The sequence below is a fragment of the Apostichopus japonicus genome, chromosome 15 (assembly GCF_037975245.1).
Source record: "Apostichopus japonicus isolate 1M-3 chromosome 15, ASM3797524v1, whole genome shotgun sequence".
NCBI lineage: Eukaryota > Metazoa > Echinodermata > Holothuroidea > Aspidochirotida > Stichopodidae > Apostichopus > Apostichopus japonicus.
In genome coordinates, this window is record NC_092575.1 from 26,164,324 (window position 1) to 26,185,460 (window position 21,137).

At 37.3% G+C, this 21,137-nt stretch overlaps 1 protein-coding gene across 12 annotated transcripts in view; it reads right to left on the reverse strand.

The window, feature by feature from the left end:
* LOC139981495 (uncharacterized) overlaps positions 1-21,137 on the reverse strand; it is a 100,720-nt gene that overhangs the window by 74,385 nt on the left and 5,198 nt on the right. For all 12 annotated transcript variants that reach the window (XM_071993920.1, XM_071993913.1, XM_071993911.1 and 9 more), the window contains exon 2: positions 4,612-4,818. In XM_071993920.1, the coding sequence (XP_071850021.1) occupies positions 4,612-4,720 (109 nt within the window). In that variant the 5' untranslated portion in view covers positions 4,721-4,818. The remainder of the gene's footprint in view (positions 1-4,611; positions 4,819-21,137) is intronic.

The following is a 21,137-nucleotide window of genomic DNA, read 5'->3' on the forward strand; positions in this document are numbered from 1 at the left end:
ATATACTGTATAGACATTTTTTACTTTCAAACAGTACACTTTCAAATGTCACAACAACGAAATTCTTCCTTCCAGCCCCCCCCCCCCCCCAAAGACCCTAAAGAGAATTTAAATTCTTTGTGACAGGAAAACTAGGACACCAACAGCTTTTGCAACTTCTTGACCTCAATCAATCTATCAATTGTGACATTTATATAACAAATGGTTCAACTTAACCACAATCTGACAGGGTGATCAGGGAACACCATGAAGCCCCCCCCCCCCCCTAAAAGAAGAAAAACTCATCCTTCTCAGTTTGTTACTAGATGTGCAAAGAATTTCAAAAGGATATGAATGGAGACACAAAGTTATGGTATATTAGGATTGTTGAGCAAAGTTGCTGCATACCTTAACACTGCAAAAATAGATACATAATGAAGTATATCACTTAAAATGCATTGCAGGTTATGTTAATATTTATTGTAAACCCTTACCAACTCTCAAAATCCCCTTCCCGACTCCCTTCCCTCTCCCCTCCACACTCTACCTCCTCCCTCTCACCCTCCATATTCTCTCACCCTCCATATTCTCCCTCCTCTCACCCTCCATATTCTCTCTCCTCTCACCCTCCCTCTCCTTGTTTTCTCTTAAATTCTTCCTCATCTTCCTTTCCTCCTTCTCCTTCCCTGTCATTGTTCTTTTAATTACTGATTCATTAATAATTAATTGTACAGGCACCTGAGTGATTGCATTGCAGTATGGTTCACACTTTCCTGCTAGTCAAAGTGTCTGCCACTTGAAGTTTTTAGAGTTGAATCCTGGCAATGCATACATTATATAACAACACAGACTGACAGTAGGTTACAACAGATAAGCAGAGATACTTCTTGGACCATTGTGAACTTGAATATTGAGAATTAAAATTTAGTATCTAGTTTTCTTCTTCTTTATTAGCAGAGGGTAAAAAACATATGACAAGGAGATGTCTTTCCTGACACAATATTAAATTTTTGTCCCTGATGTCACATATCATCATCTCAGAGCCCCCTGGCAATATTGTAATTGGAAAGTCTTCCGTCTGCTACTGTGCCTTCCACCTCATTTCTATAAAAGATATTAGGACAGCGAAACCACAGAGGAGTCAAACCACCTCAGCCAGACTGCCCTAGACATGATTGACCACAGAAGAGAAAGATTGACCACAAAGAAAGATTGACCATAATGAAATACAATCACTTATTGAACCATCTGTAAAATATGCTGAACTAAAACTAGAATAATATGCCTTAAAGCGAGGGTTAAGTTTTAAGTGACAGTGCTATTTTGTAGATCTATATATCCCTTGACAATTTAAAATTTGAAACTTTTCTCCTTAATCCCAGCACTAGATACTGTTGATTGTTGAACCCTTATCAGTGTTGCCATTTGAACTACAAAAGATAAATTTGTTCGTAGGGAAGGGACTGAGCAGTCTAAAGCCCGCTGCACAATGCCCGACTGACTTGATTCAATGGACCATCATTACGTGGATATTCAAGGCAGTGTACGTGTGTTGAAGACTACGACTGAACAAGACTTTGACAGTTGTTAGTCACATGGGCGTTAGTCGGGAAATCTGATCATGTATTGACATAGGGTTCTCCCTCCTGGCAGTCAACAGTGTGCAGTGGTTCACAACTAATACTGTCCACGTTTTACAAATGTGACCTACACGAGCACCGGCTGATAACAGCAAACAGTCGTTGAGTGCACTATTCAGTCCTTCCATGTGTCAGTTGTAATACTGTGTGTGCGTGGGGGCCTTCACTGCAATAGACTAGAGTGCCAATGACAAAGTAGCTCAATTACAAACTACCTGATGTCAACGAGACATTGAACAAAGTATGTAATGGTTAGTTACAGGTACTAGGCCAAGCTCAGAAACAAATCAAAGTTTTTCAACACAGATTTCAAACCAGATTTGAGGAAAGTGGATCAGCTAGATGCTATCTGCTAGATTTTGACCACATCTTTGATTTCACTGTTTGACCTCTCTTTGACCCCAAATGACCTTTGACCTACATTTTACTACCATGAGTATCAACAGTACCTGTCGATATGTGTCATTACCTCACCAAGTTTGACAAGAAACTATCAAGCAGTATGGGCATGGTGGCCTTTCAACATAGTTCTGTTGACAGACAGTCAGACAGATGCATTGCCATGACAAAAAGTCAACTATTTGAGCTTAAAACTACTGTAGGTCACATAGGTAGGGTTGAGTCGGGTAGTGATCAGTCGGACAGTGCACTAGACTCATCCAAATGGAATCGTTCAACCAGCTGCTTAAATTGTCACACTTAAATACATTAACCGTGTCAACTCGACATGCAACCAACTCTGATGTTGGGTCCTGTAGTCATATGATTGCCCAGGTGTGCTTGGACAATCAGCAAACATTCTAAAAACTCAACCACTCAATGACACACTGACAAGTGACTTGTCAAACTCTTGAGTTAACCTACCTGTCCAGTAGAGTTCCAATGGACAACACACAGTATAAAGTAACAGCCTGATAATTCAATTTTGTACATCACTTAATGGCAGAACTGGCCCAATTAAGTAACTAATTAATTTAGTTTGCTTTGTTATATTACGTATGGCCATCAAATTGAATTAAAACTTACCAAAGTCATATCTGATGAGGAGACCACAGCAATTATACAGTAAATCAAGAAAGGGCACCAAGGCTTACATGTATGACGCAGCTGCCTTGCATGTGTGTGTGTGCTTGCTGACCATTAGAAATTATATCACAACAAGATGCTATACTTTTCTTTTTTATTCTCGTGAATGTAAACCTTACAGACTATTTACCGTTCAATGTTCCAATACTTACTAGGTTTGGATATTTACGAGGGACGAGCTTACCTGTCTCCTCACGCAGGTTGTGGGGAGACAGCTAAGCGAGGAACGATGTAAATATAGGATGTATGTGATAGCAGTATCATACAGTATTTAGCCTTAGAAGGTGACTAGACATCCCCTGATTTCTAGTACAGTTCCCGGGATTAAAAATATCCCCTGAAATATCCCCCGCATTACAGAACGCCCTGAAAAATTTCAATTTTACCAGATTGGCCTTCCATTCCTAGACAAAGCTTCAATGCAAGCTTTGATTGTTTACAATTACTTGGTAATATATTGACTCCCAGTTACATGACAAGTCTTGGGACATTGGATTTTTACACCTTGGGAAAAATATCTTGTGTCAGGATGTGCATGACCATTTTAAGCTTTGAATATCATCCTTGAAACATAGAACCACCAAAAACACTCCTGAGGCCCTCCAGATTCCACCCTCCCAATAAACGTATAGATTTGTTTCATGACCCTTGATGTCAAATGGAAGGAAGGTGATGAGATGTCAACATCAACATAATGTCCCCAGATTCACCTTATAATAGCCTCTTTCCCTCCTCTGGTTTCTTCCACTCAAATAATTCAAGTTCTATTAAAATGAACAGTCACATCTTCCTCAAGCATCACTTGATCTCTTACAAGTGTTACAATGGATACTACCAGTAATCTAGCTTTAAATATGCTAGATTGCTCAATGCATTTGGTATCCACAGAAAACCATCACCTCCATTGTTTTGAGGTTTACTGCAGAACTCACAGATAATTCAAATGTTGTTAAGACTAACCACTTGTAAGTTAGCATTAGTGTCACAATACAAACACTGTCATACCTAAAACAACTTCTTTTTGCTTGAAACCACACAAATCACAAGTTGTACTTCCTTTGAGGTTTCTGATCAAATGGTGTCCTTCTTGTAAACAATATTTTGGAACAATAAACAGAATTGTAAGACCATCTTTATTCTAATGTATGTCAGGAAGTTGATTTCCAATCCTTAATGAGTGCAAAGGTGTTAGGATTAAAGCAAGTCTCCTTTGTCCCAAGTATGAATCAAATGATCGGCCATCAGTCAAGAGATATACCAAACTTTCTTGTACATGGACATCATTTAATGAATGGGAAGTGTGCCAGAAATGTGCATTTAGGAATGCTCAACAAAAGATGTTTTGTTTCTTGAGAGCTGGACAGTATGGATCCATACCATAACGCTAAAACGCATACTACATCTCTGAACAACTACAGTACTAATTATTTTGTAATCAAGGAATAGTAGCAGCTTGGTAAAATTGACAGGAGGATATAGATTCAGATCGTTGACAATGTGGTGCTGTCTTCAATGGGAAGAAATAAATGGTGAACACTAAACAATACATAGCACACAACATACAATGTGTAACTATAAATGTTAAATAAGAGAAATCAACTTCCCTGCACCAATTCTTCTCCTGTCCCAACTACATGCCACAGATGTGTACTTTCACCAACTTCAATGTTTCATTAGATGCTTGATTTCCAGACCATCTGTAGCTCACCTCCCTAAATCTCCCTCCCTCCCTCTCTCCCCTTCCACTCCCTCCAACTCCCTCCCTCTCCCTCCCAATCCCTCCCCTCCCTACCAATCCCTCCCCTCCCTCCCCTCCCCTCCCCTCCCCTCCCTCCCACTCCTTTCCCCTTCCCTCCCCTCTCTACCAAACATCTCTTTGGGTTTTAGCAAAAGAGCTGTTACAAACCTTCCACCTTGACAGCTGCTTGAAGTGAGGATGGCCTGGGTATGCTTGTCTGAGGTTTGGGTACTTTAGATGGCTGTTTAAGACCCGAGGGTCTGGCAGGGGCAGACATGATGATGTCAATAGTCAGCTCTTTGGATGATACCAGTCGTCACATTCGTCAATCCGTTGTCAAACTTTCTGTCCTCTCAAAAATGTTTTTATGGAATTCTGGAGGATACAAGAGAAAGGAAACAGAGACATGTTATTCATAGCAGTATATAAGCTTCCCATCACAAAAGGATCGCAAAGGATCACAAAGGAATGCTAGCAAAAACGTGTAGTTCCTTCTTACGTGGTAGATTCGGAAGGAGGTGTATGTAGGCGGTGCCCAGGGAGCGAGGGCGTTTCCAACATGTAGTTAGGTAGATAGGAAAGTGCAGATGTGGAGTGGGAGACAGGTAAGAGAGGAGCCAAGTAAATTATTTTATTTTTTGAAAAAAAAATTATTTATTGGTCTAAATGGAATTAAAGCTACCTGCAGTGAAGTAACAGTAACACTAGAGTAACTTGGGTTGCATAAATTTTGCAAGATGAGGATTGTGAAGAAGAAATGATAGAGAAGAGAGAATCTGGGTTTGAATGATAAACTGAGATGACCGCTCTTCCCCTGTCCCCCCCCCCCTTACACACACACGAACATACAAATACACACACGCACCCAAGTTTATTCAGAATGAGAACCCCAAATGTATTTATTTATTTTTTCCATTGTTCCATTCCACATATCCTAACCTATACCTATACCACTGAACAACAGATCAGTCTTTGGGAGGTTTATTCATTAACACACCACACTGGAAAATTCATACTTTCTTCAAAAACATTTCTGGTCCCGTCATAAAAGTTACCTTTTGGATACAAAGTAACAAAGCCTTCCCTTAATGCAACTACAAGGCAGCTCCAAGCAAATCATTATTAAGCGTGTGTAACTGTCAAAATGGCCAATTGATGTTCAGGAAGACAGAATCAATTTCAACAAACTGTATGATAATTAGGCAATACCGATGAAATTAATTTATCACTCAACGTAAACAGCTCCCTGTAGCTCTCTGCGTAAACAGCTCCCTGTAGCTAAATAGGTCAAAGACAGTCATTTAGTAATGGGATAAAAGGAGATGTTGCTTTCATTTGATATTTGCCAAGTGATATTATTTACTGAAATATCCTACATAATATAGGTGCTGCATGTCAACAGTAAACATATTGTGTGAAAATATGTGAATAAAAAGTTATACATTCAGGTACTGCAAAAAAGTTCAACAGGACTATTTTATTCATAAAACTGAAGAATTAAAATATAAAAATCAAAATTCTTATCAAGACCACATTTTGTCTCACTTCTTTTGAAATTGGAAATATATGAGATGTTTGCAAACTGTGTACAGTATATAGGATTTGAGATATTTTCCTACATCACTGTGCTGTTGTCTAACATGAGGCACTCTATAGTATAGTGACTGTAGTCACTGCTATGACAAAAGGACACATGCCTGGCTTAGTCAGTCCATTCGTATAAAATGGGCAGGTGCCCTTACAGTAAGCCCTTTCTAATGGGAACTACAACTATAGCACACATACCCCATATCAAAATAACCGTGCAATCCCCGAACAGTACTTACTGCGTGTATACAACACTGTGTATCACAATGTCATCGTCTAGGCTATTTTCGCTATTAACTGAGAAATTCACAAGTGATGGTCCTGTGATATATATGACAGTAGTACCAAAACCACTGGGGTTTCCACGACGATAATATCTCTGTGTAACAGTTTGTAATAACTGACCTACATCAAAGCCAGATTACCGGATTCCGGTATATTTGTACAGGATCGTGTGACTGGGTCTTTCAGTGATTGAATTCATGGACTAGCTATAACTACGCAATTATTGGATGGATTCAATTATTACTGGGTCAAGAGGGTCATAAAGCTAGCCACATTACCAGAATAAATTTCCCAGGGGTGAAACATGATAGTTAGATCGGTGTCTGAACTGCTAGAGGGAACAACCAAGATTAAGGTTACAAAATACTTGGAATTTCTCTGGTTTTATCAAATAAGATGATGAAAAAAATAGTATCAGTTTAATTTGGGACCCCATAGATGCTATTACCTTCTTCAGCTTCTTTTGTAAATTCCCAAGTCAGAGTTATTTTAACCCAACAGCTTAATCAGGAAATGATTACAACAGGAAAACAGCATTTTTAGTCCAAAATCAAAGTTCATATATATTCGAAAAGGATAACATTTCAATTTTTTGGGGAATTTTCTCGGAAATAGCAGGTTTGTTTTAAAAATAGACCTGTACAGATCAGTTCCTTATACTGACTATTAAAGATTTCCTGTACTACAGCTAATACCCGTAGATGCCAATTACGACTGGTTCCTTGTTGTGAGTGAAATATTGTCCACTGGCATTTGTAACACAGGTATCGAAATGCAGATTAGCTGAGCGAAACTGTTTTAATCCAACAAAGCAGCAGAAAAAAGGTTTCTTGCAAGTTCTGACACCAACACAATCACTGGATGCTCATTCCCAAATATTTTGACAAAGTGGAGTTAATCCAGCAAGATTTTTCTGGTATTTTTTCTCCAACCTGTAATAAAATGCTGTGTATGACCTTCTGTGCTGATGCTTTCAAGATAAACTAAATGGCAGAAATCCTGAAATTCTAAATTCCATCCTGACTTCTTGTTTATCTTATAAGAACAGCTTCAAAAATATAAGGAAATCACAATTCCAAATAATCAGGCTTTTTCGTTATTTTAGAATAGTATGGGAGTAAACATGTTGTTAAGAGGTCAGGATCCAGGGGTATTATTAGAATTTAATGAGCTCATTTGCAGTCACCCATATGTTACCCTGTCAGTACAACTAGTCATAAATTGATCACAAGATTCCAGAGATTGTTGTGTGCTCTCAGTAGCACTGCTGATAAATGGGAATAACGGACACCCCTGCACGGCATATATCTCTTTGAGGTTTTTCCTAACCTTGGCACAAAACACAGATATTTTTCTAGAAACTGAAAATGCTGAGAGATGTGAAAATTGTATCTCTCAGCAAGTTGTATAAAGTACAGAAAGGACTGACCACTACAAACGTTTGCACTAAGACCCATAATTAATTTAGTCTTGCACAAAAGGGTACCTCTTACATTCGACATTATCCCCAGCCATTGATGATTACAAATAACCAACAATTCAATGTCTCAGTGTGGATAATTACTTTAAGAGTGGCTGGAAAATGTTTGTTATATAATATAAACATGGGTGACCTTTATCTGAATTTTCTAGCATATTTGGGGTCAATACTTGTGACCTTTAAGATTAGACACTAATCCCAAGATAAACTGCATCCCAGTAATAAAATATTTCTGGTTATCATGCCATAATTGCTCATTTGAATAATTCAAGACGAATATTATGAACCACGAGTAACATACGACCTAGATCTGTCCTGACCTAGGAAACAATATAAAGTTTGCAAAGATACATGAATGCATTCTGTTCATCATAAAGTACTGAAAATTAATGTTTTTGTTAGCAAGCTTTATGTAAATCCATCCTTGCATAATTATAGGAACTTAAGCCACTTCCCAAAGCAATTGTTTATAGGCCATACAATACCAGACAGGGTATATTCACTACATGGGAAGGTATTAGCACAATATTATCACAGTCTCTCACATTATACCAGGTAGACATTTGTTACTTTGTCCATGAGCTATAGGGTGAAAAGTTTGATAAGAGAAGGCTAGAAGTTGAAGAATATAAAAAGAATGTAACCTTCTGCTTCTATCAAATCATGGAGAAGTAATTGAGAGAACTGATCAAAAGAAGATCTGACAAGAGGAATCATGGGTTGATCAAGAGATTATGGTTGTTGATCAAGGCTGGCATCTGCCAATGAAGGACAAAAGGGTATTTATTTTGGAGATCATGGGAAGAATATTCATACAAAACAGTTGAAATCGCTGGTGGATAGCAGCTCCACAATAGCAACCATCACACTCCATTAGATAGGACATCATGAAGGTACAGTAAAGAATTAGTTGATCTTTTGTATGTCCCTCTTTAGAAACCAGTCAAGGACATTCCACTTATTAAAACTATGTCAAACTATACAGGGAAATCCAAAGATGAGATTTCTTTATCTTTGTATCTGCCTTTCTTTTTTTTTGCTGGTGGCTGAGAAATAATCAAGCTGTCACCATAGTTGATACAATTTACCAGCCAATAATGTACAAACAAACAAAATGTACATTATATGAACACATTTTTCATACAAGATGAATGTTATGTGTCTTTACTTCACATTCATTAACCTAGACATTGAATGAGAAAGTAGTTACAGTACCTAACAACACAACTCACTTTGAAATAATCAAAAAGAGCCAGCAGGCCCATGTAGTGAAGCCTTGTCAAAAATGCCATCAGAAAATTTTAATATAATTTGCAGTTATGCCATTTTGCATATATATATATTAGGCATCTCAGGATCTTTTTATTCTATTTTTTTGGGGGGTCATTTTTTTATCAGCACTGAGGCAGGGGTGCTAAAGCCCCAAATTACAATAACACACACATACTCACACAATACAGTGACTGCCTTTAAAATGTCAATAGGCATTGTAGAGTAGTTTCCTACACCAATGTTATATTATAAAGTATTTCAAAATAGTAACTCAAAGCAATGTTGAAAGATTTCAAGAAGATAATATCTTTCAGCAAATCAGGAAACCAACAGTCCTTGCTTGTATGTGGGAATTTCAAGTCCTTACAATTGTTCAATTGGAGATTTCTTAGTCAATCCTTACTCTTAATGAGTCTTTCTACCTCATAATCATACTTAAAATCAACAATTGCAGGAAACGATCAAACATTTCATGGTATATACCATACAGTAACTCTTCTATATAGAATTGGGTGAAGTACTTAAGGTTCACATGTTGTGTGTGAATACTGCGAACATCCTGTTATTAAAAGGTATATCAAATATGATGATTGATCACATCATGTAGGAGATAAAACTGCTAGAATATCTATCTACACTTGTAACACTATCATATTAGCTCTCAATTTAATCAAGTAGATAGGTTTGGAACATTTTGAAAGAAGTTTCCGTTGATCAGGAAGGTCAGAATAAACCACCATCCAACAGATCTGATGATTCTTTTTCTAATTTAAGCAAAGGGAAGAACTAAAACTTTAAATTTATCTGTCAACTACATCTTCCCACAATCCCCCCACCCCCCCCCCCATTCACCCTATTTTGCAAGCATCAAATGGAATTATTCTCACAAAGTACATATTCCAATGGTCAACTTGTCGCACAACTTCACAACTGATACAGTAGGATATTCGTACCAAATCTCACCATCGATCCTTCACAGCTGTGGATTTCTAACAGTGTTGTCCCTCCTACCTGTACATATTTTCACATATTGGTATCAAACTAGTAAACACACACATTAAGGCACAGGTTGCAGACCTAGTACAGTAATTAAATGGACTGTGATTTGATATTCAACTGCAGAAATCTGTATAACAATTTTCTTTGCCATGGCTGGATAATCTGCCATCAAGCTAGAAATCTGGGATCATGCCACTGTATCAGCTCCTGGCTTTCAACTGTGTGCCTTCAACAAGATTGTGTGTCTGAGAAAGATATATTGCATAGGGAGAAGTGACAGAGAAAGAAGGAACATTTGTTATAGCAAGTTTTTAATAGCAAGTTAAAACGCTAAAATTTGGAGCCAACACTGACCACCTTAAAACTTCTAGAGTTGATCATAAGTTTTACCACCAAGTTTAACATGCTAAAAATTTGCTACAGAACTTCCTTGAGAGTTCTGGTTCTCCAAATGATTTACTGACAGAGAGGATGGTTAAACAATTAAACAGAAGTTTAAATATCTATGAGAGAGGAACAACTGCTCTGAGGGTGGCATTCAAAAGTCTACTTAAGACCCATTTTTTCACTTGTTCTTTTGTAAATTAATTTACTTTCTTTGTAAAGCGCTTTGAGCAGTAACTTTTGTTTATTGATTTGGCGCTATATAAGTCTCATTTATTATTATTATTATTATTATTATAATTATTATTATTATTATAATACTCAACTATGTTGGAACATGGGTGACCATTATCAAACTTTCTAGTAGATTTTGGGTAATATACTGATTTAACCTTTTAATACACCTACAGGTGGTTTTTAGTAGCATTGACCTAGCTATTTCCTAACTTGATTCTCTCTTTCTTATCTCCAAGCTGTATAGTTTTGAGCACATTCCTCTCTACCCTAGTGTAAGTGGATACCTTAGTACTGCTGGTAGCTATGTAACTAATACAATGCAACCTCCATGCCCACAAAAGCAAACAGGGGCTGATAGCCAACCAACACAAATATCCTCAAGTGACAGTTCAGTCTCCCACAAAAGACAAACAAATGTTGCTACCACCTGAACAGTGATGATTAGAGGGTTCACCTTGTGGTCTGTTTCAGTGTGACAGAGCTACAACTTCCACTGATTTTTCAGATGCTTCTAGCCTCCTACTCTAACCTTTCAGTAAATTAAGTAATCCTCCAATGTGCAAAACTGCTGACAGAATCAGAGATATAAATGGCTGATATTTAGATTTATCAGCACTGAAGATTTTTTGTGCTAAACTGTTGAACAAGAACAAATATTTTCTCCCCTGCATATCTCTTCCACATTTCTATTCCAAGCTTAACAGGAACCGTACAGTACAGTGACATCAAGTCTAATTTTATTATTGTCTGTGCTGTGACTTCATGAGAAAACACTTGGTGATTTGACCCTTCTGACCTTGTAGTATATACTGTATTACTCCTCTTTGACAATTACGCTATAAAACTGCTTGGACTAATACAAACATGATTGCACTAGTACTGTATATAATCAAATCATCTCACTTGATACCAACATTCAATCATTCAACATTCAAACAATGTTGCTGTAGATCACAATGTTAGTCATTGGCTGTGTCGCACCATAGCTCATTGAATATATACAGGCTGCTAATATGTTACCATCTGTCTGCATGTTCATGAGGCAGCTGTACTTTAAGGCTAGACAACAAGATATGTGTATGAGTCATGGTTATAATGTCAACCAGTACATTCAAGTTTCCAAGAATCAACACAAAAACGAGGGTAAAGATTTTGAAAGAGACTGTCAAAACCTTAAGTCTTGAGTTTACATCAATCTATAAAAGGATCAGCTATTATTTGTGTGAAATAAAGTAAAGGCATTGTCTATGCCTTCTGAAAGTGAATTCCCATCCATCCTGCCAACTTGATAAAGGATCAAAGCAAAATTCCTTTTATTCGGCCTTTCAATCACCCGATGATCCCTTCACAATCACTGCTTACAAAAGATTATACAAAAAGACAAACCAAACTGTCTTGACAAACCAGGTACTGTAACATTGCATGAACCCATAAATAATAGCATTTACTGAAAATATGTCCAGAAAAGGTAAAAGACAAGTATTTGATAGATATTCTAATAAACAGACAGGTCTGAGAATCCCAAAACTGACTGGGTTAAGATACAGTTACAGTAAGCTGAGCTTACCTGTCTACTAACAACCTCAGCACTCTCTTTAATAAACTACAAACATTTTCATCCTGGTATCCATTTATATTTTTAATCTGGTTTTAGTTTTGTACTCGTTTTGACTTTTGAGCTCTTGTTTTTACCCAATTTCCATTGTATTTTTATGATCAGTGGCTGAATAAATATCTATCTATCTATCTATCTTTTCATCTTTCTTACAAAAAATGATGTAGAAAGTAGATTCCATACAGTTAGAGCAAGGAAGAAGCAGGATTACAATTACTGTTACTTCTCATCAGAAAAATGCTATAAATAAAGTTTGCAGCATACTTTATCATTTTCTCTTGGCTTAACAGGTGACAGACACATACTGAACAGTACTGACAATTGCAGATACAGCAATTCATATCCCAAACACAATCAATCAAATGAGGATATCAATGAACAACAAACATAGCACATTACAAAACTCAAAACCATGTTGCCTGTACTGTAGGTGTCTTAAACACAGGTATAGATCAGCAGTGTTGTTATTCTTAAAGTTTTGAGCTGGTAGGATTGAGAGCATGTAAGCAGCATTAATTCAATGTACAAAACAAGTGTTCTTTTGGTTATTCAATCTGTTTACAATATATTTCTACAGCCCTGTAAGAGACTTACAGGTATAAAATAACACGTATATGTTACATTTAGTAAAACAGTAGAGTACTAAGGAATACTCACATTAGTAATACTCACAATTAGGAATACTCACATTAGTAATACGAGTTCACATTAATTAGTAATACTCATATTAGGAATACTCACATTAGTAATACTCACATTTAATGTGAATACTCACAGGAATACTCACATAAGTAATACTCAAATTAATTAGTAATACTCACATTAGGAATACTCACATTAGTAATACTCAAATTAATTAGTAATACTCACATACTCACATTAGTAATACTCACATTTAAGGAACACTCACATTAGGAATACTCACATTAGGATTACTCACATTACGAATGCTCACAACTCACTAGACTTGCCATGTCTACAACTTCTGCACACTGCAATATTGCAAGTTATCCGTTTATCTGGAAACTAACTTACACACACTTATATCCATATGTTAAGCTTTGTGACTTGTCACTCGTTACCCATAAACTTAATGACTGTTGATCATTCCACTGGATGTAAGCCATACCTTGTCTGTAAACTTTATGACCATACATCTGAAACAAAAGGAAATCTTGAAGTCCAAAGACAAGGAGACAATTGATTTGAAACAAGCCAACAAAGTGAAAAGTCGAAACCTTAAATAGTAACAGGGGAATACATTGTGACAAGGTGTGAGAAGACTTTTTTCCTACCTTTTTTTTTAAGATCTAATCAATGGCCGAACACGATAGATTATGCATGTTAGAGTGAACAGTTAGAAGCTGGCTGATCAACAACACAGTGATAGGATGCTGGATTATATCAATGGCCAAACATTTAACCATGACTTGTATGGGCCAATTTAAAAGTCACTAATGGACATAAAACAGCTGATAGAGGACTCTGAGCTTAGAGAGAGACAAAACTTATAAGAGTTAGTATTCAAAATAGCTTGAGGTTCTTTGTGCCGAGCATGCCAATGCATCTTTACTTACATTTGCATAGCAAAGACCACCATCTTGCATAAAACATCTTTGATAATGGGGATGTATACCAGATAATATGTCTCTTCATTCACAGGCAAAACAGTTTAGTAACTAAAGGTCTAATACCAGCAACTTTAAATGAGCCTATAAAACATACTCAGTATTTCATCATAAAGTTCTGTACAGTAGAAGTTTTCCATGTTAACCTGCATATGATTCCTGATACTTAAACAACAACTTAAGAGAGAAACGAAAGAAACTGTTGAGAAAGTAGATGGTTTTACATTTTTAATCTTGAGCAAGGGATCTGATCATCCACACAAGATCAGACCTTCCACGCTAAGATCAGATCTGCACCCTCAAGATCCACAAAATGACCAGCGTGAAAGCTTGGTGGATCACTGTGACATATAATGTCATGTCGTTTAAATTGCCGTAGAGACTAGTTGATACAAAGGTGCATGCATGTGTATAGATACTACCTGTGGAAACATTGTCATGATTTGGGGTGTTCTACATCACTTCTCATTCATAATCTCCCCTCCCCCCCTCCCCCACGCCCTCAGTCTGATCTCCCATGGAGGATCCAATGTGAACCATAAACGAACAAGTGAAATATTTGTGGTTTAGAAACAAAAGGCTATTAAGATCAGAGGATCATGTGTCAAAGCACTCTTATAACAGGCCAGAGACCCCAGATCGGGAAAACACTAGCTGTACTTTTAACAGATTAGATTGCAGATCATTGCAAGGGAGCTCCCTGATATTGTTAAGCCAAACAGTATAACCAGTGTGCATGCACACTGTACATGTAGTTCATTTAAGTGCAAATAATGTAAATTCCTTACCGACGCAGAACCACTAAAAAAGGTTTCCATTCCTTTCTACCTGCCACACATATTTTCCGACTTTTTAACAGAGCGTTAGAAGAGGATGTTTTGGCATTTTCAGTGAGAGTTAACCTATTGTGAATGGCCAGTGTAAAACCAAAACAAGTCATGAATGGAAACTTTCGGTCAACCAGACAACACTTGAAAGGTTTCCGTGCTTAATTTACACACCTTATTGAGTACCATTAGAAGCAGAAAATTCAGGAAGTACCCACAAATTACTTCAAGGTTGGTACATTGTAAGTATTATATTTTACTATAAAGGAATCATTGAAAGGCCACTTTCTGTGTCCTTTGAACATACATCAAACGAAAACAAAAATGTTGACAGTTCTAGTTTAGGGAAACCAAATTGTTTATTTACATTCATATAAGGTTATTAATGAAGTATATTTAGTTTAGTTCACACATCTTTCCAAATAACACATTATAAGTCATCTAGGACAGCTTGTGCTAAGTTTTTACAGGAAATTGTCTGAAAATAATATATCTGATATCATAGCATATTTTCAACTATAAAATCAGAAATGATCACTCATCCACTATAATCCCCAAGCCCCCTCCTCCACTCTCCCCCCCCCCCAAAAAAAGCCATTTCACCATTGGTACTGCATCCTGGCAATAAAGGGGATTTTCATGACATCTTTCATTATTTTCAGCTAAGAACTCTTTCACTACTCACTCTGCACTGTCAATGGTCAAAATTTATGGCATTTTTATTTTGCTGTCACAAAAATTTGTAAAGTTTTATGACAAACTGAGTATAACTAACCTTAGTTATATGATCAATGTCTAAACTGCCTGAGTAATTTTATTATGCAATATGCCAAGACATTTATCATAGCAGTTGCTGTTTATCTACTTTCAAGAAACAAACCTTTAACTTCCAAGAATTAGTGTACATAATTGCAGACAACATATGCTGACATCACTTCATCAATGTCACATAATTCATTCCTCGTGTCTCCATTTACCCTTCAGGTACCTCACAATCAAGCATGAAAGCAAATGCCAATTACAGTACAAGTTACAACCTATCTACATCATTAAGTCTGTAATATAGTCCTGAGAAATATGTATTAGACTATAGCCACTAGTGTGTACAAGGTATACCATCACACAGACATATGTACTGTATACTTAAATATAAACCCTAAAGCAAGTGAGAGTATGGTGTATGTCTTTGCAACATGAGTTTTAAAAGAATAACTCCTTTAATTCCTTTCTTTATCTAATCAGGAACTATTGTAGCATAAAATTTAGTGAGAAAATTATGGTTATTTACAACAGTGTGCTCTTGATTGTGACAGCAAATAAAGAAGGACTACCTTGCTTTGATTTACATGTTGAACAGCCTCAGGTAACTTCTATAGTAGTAATTAAGTACAGTACTACTGAAATACTGTCAAAAACACAATATGAACAGGGAGCTTCTACTTGGACAAGTACTGGCAGCTCAATGATAAGAAATTAGAATAAACAGTTCAATCTAAGGCTTGTCTAGGAAATCCATTCACAGTCCCAACAACAGCCTTCTTTCACCAAGTTCTCTCGTAAAACCTGAAACCCTTAGAACATCTCAAGAAACAGTTAAAGGCGCCCCAAATTTTAAGTACTTCTTCGTATAAATTTACCTTTGAATTGATCATCAACAATGCATGAAGTTGTATCTTTCCTTTTATCTACGAGTGAATTGAAGCACATGTTTGGTACAAATCTCTATTATTGTGGTCCTATACCATACCAAATTTAACAAGTGCCAGTGCCTAGTCTAAGAACTAAACAGGAAGCAAGCATTTGAAGTAATAAAATTGACATACAACAATGTCCTATATACATGGGTGAAGAACCTGTGGGAGATGGGGGGTCATGTCTTCCCCCCCCCACTTTTTTACCTTTAACACAAAATATCCCGCAACTTTTCTTGCCCGCAATGAAAAAACTAACCAATTGATGTAACCATCATCATGAAAATCACTCCATGTGTAGGAAGAAAAAAGGAAGTTGGAATAATCAGTCCTGGCATTATCATCCAATATCTCATGAATACTGTTGATGTGACAGGGGCTCTTGATGACACTCACAATATCCAGATATCAATAACAGTGACAATTGTGTTTTAATACGAAAACATTCTGCTTGTGATGTCAGCTTCCATTGATCCAAATGGTTTCATTCCCCCCCCCCCTGCCCCACCTCAGAAAAAGCTCTCTATGCCCAAACCTACATATATACCATTACAGCCAAGACAGTGCATAGAAAAATTTCATTCTTATGATCATTAGCTTGAAACTAGAATTTTAATCTTTGAAAACTTAAACAGTCACTGAAAAATACCAAAACTTTTCAAGAGCATACAAAGCAATACGAAGAAAGTTTGTCCTATAATATCACCATTACATAATTTTCATAGCTTTAGCTTCTACATTAGAGCTGTACTGTACAGTATTACCCTACTGATGAATCCATCTCTCCTAAAGGTACAATACAGTATATGGTTAAAACCCACCGTTGAGGCTAATACCTTTACTGTAACTATAGGGGGTACATCCGTTACTGATAGCCAGTTTTACGTCATGCGATGCCATCTTCTTTAAATTTTCTCATAGTCATGAAATGAAACTTCCTTAACCATACCACACCGTATTCTTTTCATAGCGTCAGATTTTTTTCTCTTTCTTTTTTTTTCTTCTTTTTGAATAAAGGAAACCATCCAAGTTCCATAATGGCTGTAAGACTTCAGTTTCAAGGTTGCCAATTCAATGTCATAGTTTTTTTTTATTTCCTCCAGAAATCACAACCCCATCCCAGGTTAAAGTTTTCAAGAAACTGCTTCAGCCAAGGTAAAGATCAGTTTCACATTGATTTAATAAAGTTCTACCAAATTATTGGGTGTAGAAAGAGGCAAAACACAGTCATCAAAACCATCTTTATTTCAACCTCCAGCTGTGCTTGATCTTTCAATCCTGGGAAGGACACAATATCATGTCTTGAATTACTGTATGGACAACCTTATCAACAAAGAAGGCGAAAACTTCAGAACAACACAAGAGGAGAGAGGAGAGAGGAGGGAGAAGGGAGGAGGGAGGGAGGAGGGAGGAGGGAGGAGGGAGGAGGGAGGAGGGAGGAGGGAGGAGGGAGGAGGGAGGAGGGAGGAGGGAGGAGGGAGGAGGGAGGAGGAGGAGGCCGACGAGGAGGAGGCCAACGAGGAGGAGGAGGCCAACGAGGAGGAGGAGGAGGCCAACGAGGAGGAGGAGGAGGCCAACGAGGAGGAGGAGGCCAACGAGGAGGAGGAGGAGGCCAACGAGGAGGAGGCCAACGAGGAGGAGGAGGAGGCCAACGAGGAGGAGGAGGAGGAGGAGGAGGAGGAGGAGGAGGAGGAGGAGGAGGAGGAGGAGGAGGAGGAGGAGGAGGAGGAGGAGCATGTTCAAACTATGATAAAGCAATTTTATGCCAAACCAGAAACTGAGATGCTTCTAAAGTGATTTCTTCAAGCCTGCCATGAGGTATTTTGCTCATTTACCTGATTGATAGAGAAGCTGAGGTAAATATCTTCAAACACATCATGCAAACCTGGAGATTCAACAAATTTAACTCCCTTGACCATTTGCAATCACTTCTGGAATGAACATGAAGCCCACAATAAGGATTATATACAAATATTTGCTTCCATTTATTCTGAAATATTTTGACAACCTATTACCAACTCCACGTTTCCTCAGAGCAATTAGTACACTGAGCAGAATTATGTCACCATTGAGTTGACACTTTCTTTCTTAGAGACCTTTCCAGATCAATAAGATAATCCTTGGAATGTCCCTACTCAAACTAAGCATGGCAAGAGATAGGAATGTTTGAGTCCCAACAGTGCTCACAAGAGGATCAGTTCCCTAAAACAAAGAGCTATTTACAATACTAAACTCATTGAATCTTCAGGACAATAGGGTGCTCAAGATTATGCTGGTCAGCTCCTACTGTACAACAGTACCTTAATATTTGTTACACATCATTGAGTATTGACCCGATGCAGGTAAACAAGGGCACAGTGGAAAATATTAAAGTGTAAGTGACTACATCAGAGTAAATTCAAAATTTGCTCTGCATTTAGAAGTCGTTTAGATCCATCTGGCATAGAAGAGGTATAGACCTGGATTCACAAATCATATCCATCTAGAGACCCACCCCCACACAGCGTGGGAGTGAACATGTGGTAAGTAGTTTGTTAACACTAACATACATGTGTACAGTATGACCACTAATACTGTTCTACCATTCAATTTATCAGAAAGTTTCTGTTTTGAATATGATCCAGTTACTAACCTGTCTCCACAGAAATTGTCACACTCTAGATATCTTGCTTGTCCTAACAGGTCCAAGATTCTCCCCTGAAGGGAGATCATGCTTGCAGGGTCTGATCCTGATTACCAAAGCATTCAAATCATGAAGTTAATCGCCCAAGTTACAGTATCAGATCCCCATTGCATTCTCAAACGTAAATGAGGCTTTAGTTGACCAGAATCAATGCCTTCACTGCAGTAGTTCAATGACCAACACTAGTACTCAAATACTCAAAATTAAACTTTGCTCCAGTATCGTAACAACAGAGAGGATCTGAGAGTTATTATGTGTGACACAAGCATCTATAATTAAATTCCCTGGTCAATGCAAGCTGAATCTTTAGGTCACAAGTTAGTACTCACAGATCCAATGTTAACTTTCATTAAATTTAATTTGTAACTTGTAAATGGTCCACCCACTTAACTGAAATTGACAGTTTGGATTCATTTGTGCCCTTTTCTCTTTCCTTTTTATTTATTTCTAAATTCCCAATGTGACACTCTGACTCTGATATCTTTTTTGACCAGAAACATAAACCATGACCTTATGGCTACTTCACTAATAATTTAATGAAATGGATTTTTAAAGCCAGGATGAAACTTTCCAATTAGGTTTTGCCCTCCAGAGACTACAGAAAATGCTATATATTTGTAAACATAGAAAGGTGTCTGAGAACAGAATTTACCACAATTGTTGCCTGAGAAAGACTTCAGGGCCTAAACCTGCATGAATTTATTCTTTTTATACATTCTCATTCTTCCAAGACATGGGCTTGCAGGGAAAGCAAAAAAGTCACTTCACTGTGTGAAATTGTAAGTCCACAGTAATATGTTGGTAAGCGTTGGTAAGCAGTTGACATACAGTAAGGACAGTACAGCAGTGGTATAGGTCTATATTATACATACTGCTTGGCTTTGCGGTGCAATACAATAATTTCAAACTTAATACAAGGCCTCTGACTATACTACAACTAAAAAGCCAAAGGTAAAATAAGAATTACCATTTCTAAGAGAAAGTTTAAAGCAGTAATTATCCTAGACTTGTAGCAAATCTGTTCTAATTTTTCTTTGCTTTGTAAAATTTTATATGTTATTGACACAGAGTTATTTCATATGTTGTAAAATTATAGCATGTAGCCACTTTAGGGGAGACCATGGAGCTCTGTGTTAGCTCCATGGGGAGACATACCATTGTCATAGGCTTTGATATCACTTGCAATATGATACTACAGTACACAAGTGTGCAATGGCCACAAGGGCATATATTATATTATGTTTTCCACACCTAACTTCTGTACAGGCTTGCACAAGTACATAGATATACAGTACTATAAATTCACTAAAATTTCTGAATAACCAAAGTGTATTTCCTGTAATTTCGAATGATGCATGCATGTACCCAGACAAAAATCTTTTTAAGTTTCTTTCCTGTGCACTGGTAACTTTAACAAAAACAATGCCATGAATACCTTCCTTTTGCAACACAAATTGAATTAACAACATAGCTGGAAGTTGTATTTGATTGTAATATCAATAGTACATGTATCAGCAACACTGACAACTAGTAAACCATCAACACAGTATTACAGTAATATATTTGCATCAATGCAATGGGTAGATGTATGCTAAGTTACACTATGCATTGCATTAAATGCACTATGCACTAGATGCATTATGCAATATGCAGTTACCACACCATCATGAGGACATTCACCTTCAGAATCTGAGTACTTAATTACTTGAATGAAAGAAATCACTGGACAGACGGCAATCTGAGTCATCCAGAATGCATGACAGCTCCGACCACTGCATTAAGTAATGTAGATGTACAGGGAAAATCCAAGGATATTATTGCTCTCTGTACTTTGAGATATCTCTCATAATTTCTGTATCTTCTTTGTATTTTTATTGACAATTTATTGCAGAGAAGCACTAGAGTAAGTATGGTTCATAACAAGCCTCAAAATTTGGGCTACCAACTATTTTGCCATAGGTACTACATGACTTGTGTTGTTCTACCTTCAGTACTGTAGTTAAAAG